The sequence below is a fragment of the Varanus komodoensis genome, unplaced genomic scaffold (assembly GCF_004798865.1).
Source record: "Varanus komodoensis strain SLA01 unplaced genomic scaffold, ASM479886v1 scaffold63, whole genome shotgun sequence".
In the NCBI taxonomy this organism is placed as follows: Eukaryota; Metazoa; Chordata; class Lepidosauria; order Squamata; family Varanidae; genus Varanus; species Varanus komodoensis.
Genome location: NW_025336259.1, coordinates 2635986 through 2649095, shown reverse-complemented (window position 1 = coordinate 2649095; position 13110 = coordinate 2635986). Strand labels below are relative to the sequence as shown.

Below are 13110 nucleotides of genomic sequence, written 5' to 3'. Positions count from 1 at the left end.
TAAAAGGGATCAGAGGAGGAGGCTGTCTGTGGCTTTCAGTCCTGATGCCTCCAGGATCAGAGGCAGTGTTCGTATGAGCAGCCGTTGCTGGGGATAATGGATTAGAGTGTGGAGTTGCCTTCAGGTCCTGCTTGTGGGTTTCCTCTGGGCAACGGGCTGGCTAGATGGACCTTGGTCAACTCGTTCATTCTTATGAAAGAATGGACTCCTGGGTCAATGTAGGCAAACATGACATGGGCCAGGAACAGACCTGGCCCATCCCTGGCTTTTCATACCTGTCAGCACAGCGCTTCACCAAATGCCAAGCTGCCTGAAGCTCCTGAATTCGAGGGGCTTAATCTCATCCACCTTAATTTCATTCAGTCCTGCAGGTGCTGATCCTTGGTCCCTACCTGAGCATCCTTCTCTTCCTCCTCTTCATCCCACTAGGGATGTACTCCCCCTGCATCCGGGAGAAGGGGACTTTGGGTCCCAAGCCAGACCTGATTGGACACAGAGGAGCACCCATGGTAGGTCAAGCTGGGAGAAGAGCTGAGGTAGGAAAGGCCCCAAAGGAAAAGCAAAAAAGGCACATTATTTTTCTGCTCGTCCTCCCACCCGTGGAACAGGCCTTCTAAAGGTCTGTGCCAGGCCCTTTGGCACACGGAAAAGGGACACGAACCCTTTCCTTCCTGCGCTGCAGTCCCAGCAAACCCCCTTTCTAGAAATGTAACGGAGCAAGAGGGGAGCAGCTGTCGGCCCTCGTGACACCTTCTGTCTGGGTGGGAAACACTTTTGGCAAAGGGTTGCAGCTTCCCCAGACTTTGTGGTTGTCAGCCTGAGGCCTCCCCTTCGGCTTTCTCGTGACAGTTCAATGCAATCGCGCATTTCTTGTCCCGCGCACTTTTGGCTCAGACTTCACGGCGTTCGTCAATCAGCGATGTCTGCCTCTCCCGTTCCGTAATAGGTGGCTCCCGAGAACACCGAGATGTCATTTATTAAAACCATTCATCACGGGGGGATCGGTTTGGAGACCGACGTCACAATCAGGTAAGAGTGTTCATTCTGCTAGCTGCTCTGCGGGAAAAAATTTCCATCCATGTGGTTGCTCCGTGAAGACGCCCCCTAGCTAAACCTGATGGGCTTTGTTGTGCTGGGGTGAGATCTAACTTGTTTGGTGATTCCAACATGGCCCTGCTAGTGTGACTTTCCTTTTTTTTTTTTAAAGATAAGTTTTATTTGAAATTATAATCCTAAAACAAAACAAAACAAAACACTACAAACAACATCCATCATCAAAAACTTCGAGCCTGCTAGGTCAGCTCCCACACCCTTCTTTTTCCATTTATGATAACTTTAAAAACATATTTAAATCTATGCAAAGTCCCATTTCTCTAGCCAATATTAAAAAAAGTCCCAAGTTTGATAGAAGTGCGTGACCTTTCCAACATTAGACAAAGACCACTGATGTTTCGCCCTAAGCTTTTCCGTCGTCCACACCTCTTCTTTTGGAGGTGCTAGCATTGCTGGTGTCATCTGGGCGCTGTTTCAACTTGTTTTTCTTCTTATTTTTGTCTCGTCTTTTTCCATTTTATGGTTTTAAATTCATTTTCTTCATGGGTGGTTTTCTTCATGGGTGCTGCTAAAAGGTTGCAAATTAGTAATAATAAGGTAAATATTTGGATGGTTTTGGAGGAGTGGGAGGGTGCAACTGGGGGCAGCAAACACTGCTGCAAAAAAAGATAGGGGAGGCAGTGTGGTGTAGTGGTCAAGCACACGGGTCTGGGACTTCGGGGATCCAGGTCCTAGTCCCTGCTCAGCCATGGAGCCAACTGGGTGGCTTTGGGCCAAGCACAGACCCTCAGCCCAACCTACCTTGCAGGGTTGTTGTGGGGATAAGATTGAGAGCAGGTGGAAGAGAACGATGTAAGCCTCTTTGGGTTCTTTGTAAGATAAAAGAGGGGTTATACATCCAATAAACAAATAAACATGAGTTTTGTGCAAAGTGCTTTTCTGGAGGGTGGGGAGGGGACAGTGGAATGAGCTCCGTGTCAGTTTCTTTAACTGGATGGGGACCGTCCGAGGCCCACCTCCCGGTGCAGCACCTACATGACGTTCCAAGCTTGACGCAAGAAGTTGCTTTTTCTGCCCGGGCAGCTTCGACGGAGTCCCGTTCCTCATGCACGACAGAACTCTGAAAAGGACCACCAACATCGACGAGGTCTTTCCCGCACTGGGGAACCTAGAGGCAGCCTTTTTCACCTGGCCCGTCCTGGAGAAACTGAACGCTGGGAAGTGGTTTTTCGAGGTACGCTCGGCAGCAGCTCTTCGGCTTTTGAGTTTCGGGCTGGACTGCTTCTCTCTGATCTCCCTCACTTGTTTTGTAGAAAAGGCCGTTCTTTGGCATGCCCAAGCTTTCACGCAAAGATAAAATATGGGCAAAGAGCCAGAAGATTTACAAGCTAATAGATTTTGTGAAGCTCGCTAACAAGGAGAACAAATACATTATCTTTGATCTTTACCGCCCTCCCAAGGATCATCCTTACAGGGAGAAATACATCCACCGAGTGTTGGAAGTGCTTCTGAATGACTCCGCGATTAAACCTGAACTGGTAGGAAACTTCCCCTCCACCCCAAGCCTCTTCTTTGCTGTCTTTCCTCTGGGGGGGGGGGGGGTGGGCCAGACCCCAATCTGCTGTTTGGCTCAGTTCATTTTGTTTGTTTGTTTGTTTGTTTGTTTATTAAAACATTTCTATGCCACCCCTTGCCGAAGCCTCGGGGCGGCTCACAGCATAGAATAAAATACACAATAAATTAAGACAATAACAATTAAAATATATTCATTAGAATAAAATAAGCCACCCTGGCCAAATAAAATTCAATAGTATTAACATTTAAAATGCTGTTTTAATAAAAAGGTCTTTGCCTGGCGCCGAAAAACAAATAACGAAAAACAAATAACAAATTTTCTACTCACTTTGCTGGAGATCTGATCATTGGTGGTTTAAAGCTTTACTAATGTTCACATAGTGAATATTAGTGATGGATAAACCCTCTCTTGGATAAACCCTCTCTTAAGATTCAGTCCAGCCAGTGCTTTTTTTGTCATAGAACACACCTGCACTTTTTTTCGACAGATTTTCCAAGTTTTAAAAGTAAATTTTGAAAATCTGATGTTTGGTCCACGTGGATTCGAATCGCCCTGTCGAGCGTAGCAGGTCGGCGGCAAAATCATTAAAACGGTGCGTGCGGGCTACTTGTGTGTCGAGTCCGATGCGTGCACACTTCGTCCGCGCTGGTTGTGATGGCGCTGCTTGGCTTGTGATTGGTCGTGTGGTTGCGCTCTGAGTGCTTCCTGCGGGCGGCGACTGTTACACAACTGGCGTGTGTGGGTGTGTGTACAATGATTGACTACATGCGAAAGGTAAATAATTTCATGAGTTCCAGCACCTTTTTTCTTACAAAAAAAGCACTGAGTTCATCTTACACTTCAAACATTTCGCTGGCCCTAAGGTACAATTCTAGCAAGAAGGAAGTCCTTGAACTGTTGGGGTTTGCAGCCAGTTGTTTGATTTTCTTCTGTCTAAATGTGCACAGGACTGCACCCTTTAAGTCATCCCAAAAAGCTTGCATGAAAATCCATCAGGTTGTTTTTCCACACCCTAATTCATGCATTTTGTATGCATTTTGCCTAATGCACACTTTTTCTTGAGAGGTTTTCCTAATGTCATGCCTATTTGACCATTATTGCTTTTGTAACATCTGCGTTATTTTAATGAGAAAGCTGCATTGCAAAATTTGGAAAAGTGCAAATCATGAAGGAGAACCTTTGCTCACATAGCACAAAAGCAGACAAGTTCGCACTCAAATGGGTACAAAATGAATTTCTTTTCCCTTCTTAGACAAGAGTTCACATCGCAGTAATTCATGATTATTAGCCTAATGTAGGAACGCCCCCCCCCACCCACAAATTTATTTAGTGTAGGGTGACATTCAAGTTTTGTTTGTTCTGATTGCCCCACAAATGTTTCGGGGGGTGTTTTGTCACTGCAAAAGCCTTCACAAAGTAACCTGAGCGGATTTTGTGCTTCACCAACTGTTGCCACACAGCTCAAATAAGAAAAGTAAAAACCATGAACGTGCATTTTTCAATGCGTATGTTGAGAGAAAATACTTTAAAAATGCAGAGATTTAAATCTTTATTTAATACCCTTCCTTTCCAGCAAAAGTGAAACACTTTTGAAACACAGGCGAGAAGCAAATCTTAATTATAATGCACAGAGCGCCATTAGAAACACTGCCATAAAAACAAGGGAGGGAAGCCAGACAGTTGCCTCTTCTGCAATGGGCTAGAGGATACCCTGGAACTTGCCTGAATAAACCTGTCTTGGCAGGAGAGCAGGGGAGATGCAGCCCCCAAGATGCCCTTCTCTCGTCCTCCACCAGATTTGCCCCTAGCAGGGCCGAAGCAAGAAAAAGCTTTTCCCTGAATAGCCCAGATATAGGGCATAGCTTGCAGATCCCTCTGCTTTCTTTTTTTGCAGATTAATGCAGAGAGAGACTTGGAAATAAATCTCTCTCAAAAACAGTCTCACGGAAGGCAGGCAAAAAGTATTTCAGATAAGATTTCACTCTTTTCCAAATTGCAGGTCCTTTGGCTGCCGAGTCGTTTGAGATATTATGTTCACTCCCGGGCTCCTGGCTTCAAGCAGACCGCATCAAGTGCGGATTCACTTGAAGACCTCAAGTTCTGGAACATTGTGAAAATTAACTTGGACTACCGGCAAATAAATAACATAGATATTCAGTAGGTTGCTTGCCCGGGCAAAGTTGTCTCTTTCCCTGTCTCTTTCCCTCCCTCCCTTCCTCTTTCCTGGTCAAAGAGAACAGAGCAGAAAATGTGCTCTGGATTTCTGAGATAAATGGTTTGATGGCTTATTTCAGTGGGACACTGAAAATTGTCTAAGAGAAACCCGTGTGTTTGCTTGAAAGGAAATACGCAGAAGCAAACATCACAACGAACTTCTGGGTGATCAGTGAGCCGTGGTTGTTCTCCCTGGCCTGGTGCTACGGCGTTCATTCTGTAACCACCAATGCTGTGCACTCCTTGAACAAGCTCAAGCAGCCTTTCTTCCTCATGGTAAGCATCTCCCCCACACAAAAAACTAAAAATAAAACGTGTGGAGCTGCCATGCTCCATGGGCACTGCATGCACAGCGTTCCCATGCGCTTTGAGTTTGCTCTGTTGCTTAAGGGCCTGTCCCATGACATTTAGAAACATAGAAACAGAGCAAGTCAGAAGGGGTCTCCGGGGTCATCTAGTCTGACCCTCTAGATGGCTAAAGTATGGCAAGGAATCCTGGGAATTCGACAGCACTGATGTAGGACAAGGGTGTTCCATTTAAGTGTTGCCCAAGGAGCACTGCAGGCTTAAAGCAGGCCTTAGTTGGACTAAAGTACATAAAGAGAAAGAGCAAAGGTGCGGAGGGGAACCCAGATGTATAAACCACAGTACAGCAGTTCCCTGTTCAAAGAATAAATAGGTCCTCCTGGATATTTTCAAACACGCTGCACATCGGAGCTGCCAAACTGGGGACTGGGAGTTTTTGGAAGGTATTTGTTCATAGAGTTGCCACGAGTCAGAGATGACTCGAAGGCACATACAACAGCCCGTGGGATCATGCACATCTTGAAGGCTGGATGTACCCTACTGGATGCCTCCAGACATCCCACCACGTCGTCATAACCCTCACAAACACACACGTTTCCTTTAGCTTGCAAATATTGGTCAAGGTTTTATAGCAAGAGAAGGTGCCCATTGATGGAGGAAGAGAGTCTGTGCGTTGGATCCACCCCCTGGGTCGGCTCCAGATTCATGCCAGATCCCCTGTGCTGATAGCAGCAGGGTCCACGCTTTCTCTGTCCTCGGACAACCCCTCCAGCCTTCTGAAAATGCTAGAAAGGCCCCCCAAAACTGGGTGGAGGAAATTCCCATGCTTGGGGCCTTTCCTCCCCCAGAAGCAGTGGAGGTTGTTGGGTCAATATCAGTGGGGCAGCATCTCCACTCCAGATGTTAGCCCTCACTGAATTGCCAAACTAGGTTCAGCACCAGGGACAGCTCCTCCGTGGCGGAGGCTGCAGTCTGGAGTGGATGAGCCACCCCACTGACATGGGAGCTACCAGCTGCTGCTGCTGCTGCTCAGAAGATCAGCTCCTCATGCAGATATCAGAAATGCAACGCACTTTGCATCTCTGTCCCCCTATATTGCAAGAGCTGCAAGGATGGCAAACTTCCAAGGGAAGCAGAGAACCAAGCCCTTTGCTCACCCTTCCACTGTGTTTAGGAGGGCGAGTCCTCTTCTTTTGCTATTCTGCTCATGTTTGTGGAGGTGTGATGATCTTGCTCCACCTTGCAAATCTGTTGAAAATGGCCCACTCACAATCCTGGACGCCAGTGCAAATGCAGCTCTCCATGTATAGCTGAAAAATGAGCAGCTTTTCTCGAAATGCACAAATGCTCTGTCTTTAACACATCCATACTTCCATGGATGAGGGAAACTGGCTCAAATCTGGGAAACGTTTGTGCAATTTTGTTTGCACAATTTCTCTGGTTGCACAAAATGAAAAGCAATTGCAACAGAGACGGAAGAATAAATGGTGGTCCACCGAATGGTTGGAGAACTTTGGTGGGCGCAAATGAAACTTGTTCTTCCAGCCAGACCCAAGTTGCCCACCGATTCAGCTCCTGGGTCCTTCCTATGTCCGGATAGAAGAATAGTGCCAGCAGGAGGAAGGAGAGGGGTTTGGCAACCAAAGCAAGGTTGTCAAGTCCCACTTCAACCACTGCGAAACCGCCTTGATGCTTTTCAGGATATTTCAGACTGCACTAGGGTTTACTGACCATCACCAAAGTGCGCTGAAGTGCATGGTTATGTGTTTGCTTGATAGCAGCTGGAGTAGTTGCGTTCCCTGATCTGATTGCTCTGCCTGACACGCTGTTCCCCCCAGAAATTGGAGGGCCTGTAGGCTGGCCCATGCCTGTGTGCGCACTGCAATATGTCATCTCGCCGTTTCGGCAAGGAAAGGGGCAGGGAGGGCCCCATCTGCTTTCTCGTGGCTGCCTAGGTGGAGGTGGACAGAGGAGGCTGGAGGGGTTCCTTAAACACAGCAGCTTTTATTCTGACCCATCCAGGAGCTATCCGTGGTGCCTATCTCACATTCCCCAAAAAGGGCTACCACCATGGAGCCCCAGGAATAGCGCCAGAGAGAGGAGCCATCCACCTCTGTGGCCAGCCAGCCCCATCCTGTTGCAGCTCTCCAAGGACCAAATTCTCAAGCCAGGCTGCTTCCAACAATCCGAGCAGAAGCTGGGCCTCTCCCTTCCATTTGAGCCTTCTGCATTTCACCTCGAGGCATGCTCTTCTGTTGCAGACCCCCCAGGAGTACCGGACCATGTGGATCATGACTGACGTGGTGGCGATCATCTTTATCTGCGCCATCTTCATCTTCTTTTGGTAATTCCTGCCGTGGTGGGAGTGGGGGCAGCCCTGGAGGCCTGCTCCTCGCGTCCCTGGGCACCCAGGCGGGGCGGAGCAGTGCCCAAGGTCTTCTGAGGACATGCCGTCCTTCCGCCCCGACTGCAGCTGTCCTTACCCATCATCTAGCATGACCCGAGGGTCGAGAGCAAAGCTACCACCTGGAGAAGAGGAATGTGTGGTTTGACCCGAGAGACTCGGCTGCGGACAGACGTGTCCCCAGTTCAGACCTTCTCTCCAAGATGGGACTCACCCCAGGCCTTAGGCAAGGCTCTTCTGCTCAATCCCAGAAGACCCCAAGGAGGTCCCTGGGACTGGGCCGGGCCACGGGGTCACCCAGCCCTGCAAGCCCCGCTCCCCCGTCCTGCCTGCACCCACATGCCGCACCGTGTTTCCCATCCTTGGCCTGCATCCTCTTCCTCTCCTTCCTCCCAGATGTTGCACCTTTTGCCGCAGGGGGCTGCTGTCGACCTCGGTCGCAGTATGGAAACAACCCGGAGGACCTTACGGGTTCTCACGAGCATTCGAGCAGGAGCACCTGCGAGAAACCATCCTTCCCCGTCACAGGGCCTTTCCAGCACCCGCAGCCAGCGGTGCAGCTGCCCAGTGCAAGCATGCGGCCTGCGCATGCGAGGGCTAAAGGTGTGGGGGTGCCCCCCCAGCCCCTCAGCACACGAGCTTCCCAAGTGGAAGGGGATGCATGGCCTGAGTGCGGCTTCTCTTTGGCTTGGCTTCCAGAAGTCTGCTTCATTCGGATCGCCGGGAGGTTTCCTCACGGGGTCGCCAGGTGCGGAGGTGCCAAAATAAAATTGCTGAAGTGCCCTCTTCCACAGGACGATTTAAGATGCAGGCGCCCTGGCCCTCCTCTTGCAGAGTTCTGGCCCAACGTGAGCTGGTTCTCTCTCTCTCTCTCTCTCTCTGACACCCCCCCCCTTTTCTCTTTTCCGCCCCTCGCTCATGCGTTTTCTCACACATCCCCTTTCCCTTCTTCATCATGCTTACGCTTCATTACACAGGAGTAAGTTTCAGATTTACTTCTGCTAGAGCACCATATACAGAGAGAGGGAGAGAGAGAGAGAGAGAGAGAGAGAGAGAGAGAGAGAGAGAGAGAGAGCGCACGCAGAGGTGGGGAAGGAGAAAGACTAGAAATGAAAGGGAAACAGAAAGAGAATGAGAAGGGTGAATGAAGGCGAAAAGAGGAGGAGTGGGGGAAATTCGGGAGAGGGAGAGGGCCCCCAGCAGCAGCATGGAGAGAGAACGGGTCTGGAAAGCAAGCTCTCTCTTCCAGTTCACACGCACGGCCAAGGCAGGTCTTCTCTGGCTCCCAGAAGTGAGTGACGGAGTCAGCAGCACCAGGCAATGTAACTGACTGGGGGTGGGGGTGGTGAAGTCCCCCCCCCCCGCACGCACGAACCCACGCACTCACACCGGGACCGAATGGCCAGCTCCCGCTTGTCTCAGGTCCATGGGGCCTCCAGGCCCAGCACTGCTGAGGAAATCCAGACAGCACATCTCTCCTGCGTGTTTTGCTAGAGCGAGGCTGGGAAGCCAAACCCGCAGGGCAGTGGGCTCTGTGGTGTGGGTGCTACACAGGGAGCCGGGGTGCCTCCCCGCATCGCCCCGCCTGGAGGGGCAGCATCTCCCACAGGTGCTTGGTGGGATGGTGGGGGGAGACTCTGGCCAGCCAGCCCCCTTCCTTGCAGGCTCCCCGGTGTCCCCAGCACAGTCAAAGGAAAGCTGTGCACCAGGTCACCCCACTTTGTCCACTGGGCCTGGACATCCGGCTGCCGCCGCCAGGTGACCCTCGCACCACCTGCAGGGAAAGAGCACTGTTCTCAGGGCCCAGAGACTGAGCAATGGGGGAAAAAAGCCGGGCGAAGATGGAAGAGCATGCCCCTTTCTGCTTCCTCCCCTGCATTCACCCACCCCTCCACGCCTGGCTTTATAGATGGAACACCCATCCTGTGCCTTGCGGTTCCATCCCCGGCACACGCCTCCAAACTCCTCTTTGGGCTCAGCATTAAGAGGACTGTGCAGCCCAGAGCGGGACACCTGCGAGAAACGTGGCCAGCTGCTTCTCCCCAGCACAGCAGGGTTCCGGCCAGCCGAGGATGCCCTCTCCCACTTTACGGCTGGGCGCGAGACTCGGTGGCTGTTGGGCTTGTCTTCGACATCCCCGCGGGACCGCGGCAGAGGCCGGCATTCTTCCCCGTGCCACATCGCAAAGGGGGGGCTGGAAGGGGGGCACCAGGAGCGGCCGCTAGGGGTGAAACGATCCTGCTCTTTTCAGGTGGAACGAGGCAGGCAGGTACCATGGAGGGAAAGTGAGCGGCACGAAGCGGGGCAGCAACTTGTACAACGAAGCAGGTGAGCGGCGCCCTCTGTGGGGTTGGGTGCTCCCCAGAGATGCAGGGGTGTGGCCAGGTGAGAGTCATCCATCTTGCCCTACCCAGTATCATGCATCCATCCTGCGCTTCAGAGGCTTTCCATGGTGCTAAAACCCCTCTGGGGCTAGAAACAGAGAAACAGACTGAGTCAGAAGGGGGCTCCGGGGCCATCTAGTCTGACCCCCGGCTCCAGCCAGCTCCACTCACAACATGCCTACCATGTGCATGTCCAGCCTTACCGATGGGGCCTCAACCACCTCCCGCGGAAGCCCATTCCACACCCTCGGGGTCCTAACTGTCAGGAAACACTTCCTGGCATCAAGCCATAACAATGGACAGCTCCTTCAAAATTCAGGCTAAAGCCCAGGGTGGAGACACTGCTGCACCGGCACGGGAACCACCCACCTCCCTTGATGGCAATGGCCTGAATCCAGCCATACTCGTGCCATTCAGGATAGTGGTTGTGAGCAACCACACGTCTAATTTTCTGCATTTATGTAACTCTCTCCCAAGGATGCCCTTGCTTCGCTCTCTGTACCTTGGTCAGGACTGACAATGTAACTCCCCATCCGCCTGTCTTTTCAGAACTTAACAGGTTGCCAACAGTAGCCTGAGAAGAGGGTGCATCTGCCATTCAGCACAGATAGCGGAGACAGGAGAGCCTTTCCTAGCCTGGGCCTGGCCACGGAGGAAGCCACACATTCAGTGAACAGGGTGCAAAGACTGGAATGGACCACAGTGGCTGAATGCCACTGAGATTCCCAGGGCCACTTTAAGCAGAAGATCAACGACCCCCCTTCTTTTCCTGTTCTTCCCTGATTAAGAGGCATGGGGTCCTGAGAACGCCAGTGGTGCTCATTCTTGTGGCCTTCACTTGAACAAAAAGCTGTTGCGCATCCTTTCTTGGAAATACAGGGCGATCATTCTACTCTAGGTTTCGGGGAAAGGGTCTTCATTCTGCCAGTGGCCCCAGGGGAGGCGAGGGCTCCCTTCGGTTGTGGCAGACAATGCCTTGCAAGGTGCATCCGCAACGATCTGGAGGAAAGCCGCGGGCCACAAGTTTTGTTTCCACGGATGGAATGTCTCCTGTGAACCCCACCTTCCTTTTATGTTGTATTTAAGTGGGAGTTTAAAAGTTTTGTTTTTTTTACAATATCTGGGAAAAAATAAAATCCTTCCACAAAAGGAAATGTTTGGTCGCTTTGCCACGAGGACCAGAGGCAGCAGCTGGAGGTTGGCATCTTCGGACTGGCGCTGCGGGCAGTCGCCAAGAGGACGGCGATGCCAGGACTCACGCCGGGCACTGGAACAGAGCTCCCTCCACCGGCCAGGTCCCAGGAGGATTCGATTGCTTAGATAAGGTTCTAGTTGGGAACTTTACCTTTCCTCAGGCTGGATGCGGGAATGGAAGAACCGAGCTGCAGCAGCAGCAAGGCCTGCCTTGCCCAGCCTCGCTTTTCCCACAATGCCCCTGGGAAGCCTGCAAGGCTGAAGGCGATGGCCACAGAAGGCCCCTGGAGCAGAGACGGGCAGCTTGCAGCTGTGCAGAGAGTTTGGCCCACAGCTCCTCACCAGCCCTAGCCGATGTCACACCCCGAGGGAGCAGGGAAGGACGGGGATTCTGGGCTGAGGCAGCTGCAGGCACTGCTTTAGGTAAATGTTGCTATGCTCTGTAATTTTGGTACCATCTAGTACAAACTGGGCCCTGCTTGCTAAGGTGGGGTAGGAAAAGCCTCCCACAAGATGAATTTGTTCAGATCTCTTGCTTGGGGGCTTCACGGTGGCACCTGGCTGGGCACAGCCTTGGTCTGATCATGTTTGATTACAAGAGGGCCGGCGGAAAAATGTTTGGCTTCTGTCCAAGTCCGGTTCATTCAGGGTGTGTTTCAGCCATCCTTGGTACGTCGGGCACAGCAGTCAAGCCATAAAGCAATATCCCATTTCTCCCATGCATTGATAAAACCACCTTCACTTCGGCTCTCTCTTTGCACCTCCCCCAAAACATTTTGCTTTAATGGGAACGTTCCACAGCATCGTCTCACATCTCACATACGAACATGATAGACAAAAACAGCAGAAGCACAGAGCACGCGTGTTGGGCCCCCTCTGCGCCATAAATGGCCTCTAGAACAGGAGAGACACAGAAAGTCCATTTATGTGAGAGCGCACACGCTGAGAAAGATGCCAACCTCGCCTGCCGCCTAAATACGCCAGGCGACAGAGACACGACAATGCTGAAAACCACAGCGACTCCTTCGTTGTCAGTCCGTGGGGCAAGATGGAATCCCGCACATGGTTCGAGTGATACCTCGGTGTGATACACTGGCCTGAAAGTATTACACTCTCCCAGAGTCCAAACTCAAACAAACAAACAAACAAACAAAACCACAACACCTTGACTGGGAATCCCTTCATGAACAATCTTTTTAAGTTATTAAAATTGTGCAATTTTATTCATGGTGATGGGGCATCCCCTGCCCCGCCCTTGCTGATAGCTCCAAATGGATCGTGTCCTTCAACTGAATGTACCCGCAACATGGTTAAAATAGGGGCTGCTATTGCATTGGAGATACTGAAAATTGGTTTGGGTAGAGAATGACAGAACTGCATCACTGCATCCCCCGTTCAAAATGCGAGCAGGTTTCTGCATTCAAATCTGCCTCTTCAAATTGCATTCCCCCCCCCCCTGAAATCCCCATTCAAAAACAGTCTCCAAGTCCTGAGTTTTTAAAAAAACGACCTGCTTTTTCCTCCCCTGGATAACTTTTAAGGTGTAAATGTAAACTATCCACTTCTCCCCCTCAAACTCACAATATCCTTAATTGGGGATTCAAATGGAAGAATTTATATTTACCACTGTTGCCAAGTTAAATGAGAATGATCGAGTAGAGATCTCCCCACCACCGTCTGGCATGATTCATTTTGGTGCTACAATGAAAAGCTTGTCTTCAACTTATGTGCCATCAAACAATCTCCAACTTATAGCAACCGTATAAGCGAAAGCCCTCTGAAATGTGCCCTTGATAGTCCCACTGACCGTCCTTGGCAACCCTGAAAATTCAAGGCTGCTGCCTTCCGGAGAGGGAAAGAATTCCATTTCATTTACTTCTATTGTTTAGCGTGATGCATTACACTCCAAGGAGATCTCTCTTGGCCAAACCTGGAAGGAACTACTGAAATTAAAAACTTCCTGCTTTCATTGCTCTTTT

General features: G+C 50.8%; 1 protein-coding gene across 1 annotated transcript in view; it reads left to right on the top strand.

The window, feature by feature from the left end:
* The window catches only part of GDPD4 (glycerophosphodiester phosphodiesterase domain containing 4), a 30970-nt gene that overhangs the window by 17008 nt on the left and 852 nt on the right, over positions 1-13110 (top strand). The window contains exons 7-14 of the mRNA XM_044450180.1: positions 364-509; positions 947-1029; positions 2137-2287; positions 2367-2591; positions 4629-4786; positions 4972-5119; positions 7411-7493; positions 9805-9881. Coding sequence (XP_044306115.1) covers positions 364-509; positions 947-1029; positions 2137-2287; positions 2367-2591; positions 4629-4786; positions 4972-5119; positions 7411-7493; positions 9805-9881 — 1071 coding nt within the window. The remainder of the gene's footprint in view (positions 1-363; positions 510-946; positions 1030-2136; positions 2288-2366; positions 2592-4628; positions 4787-4971; positions 5120-7410; positions 7494-9804; positions 9882-13110) is intronic.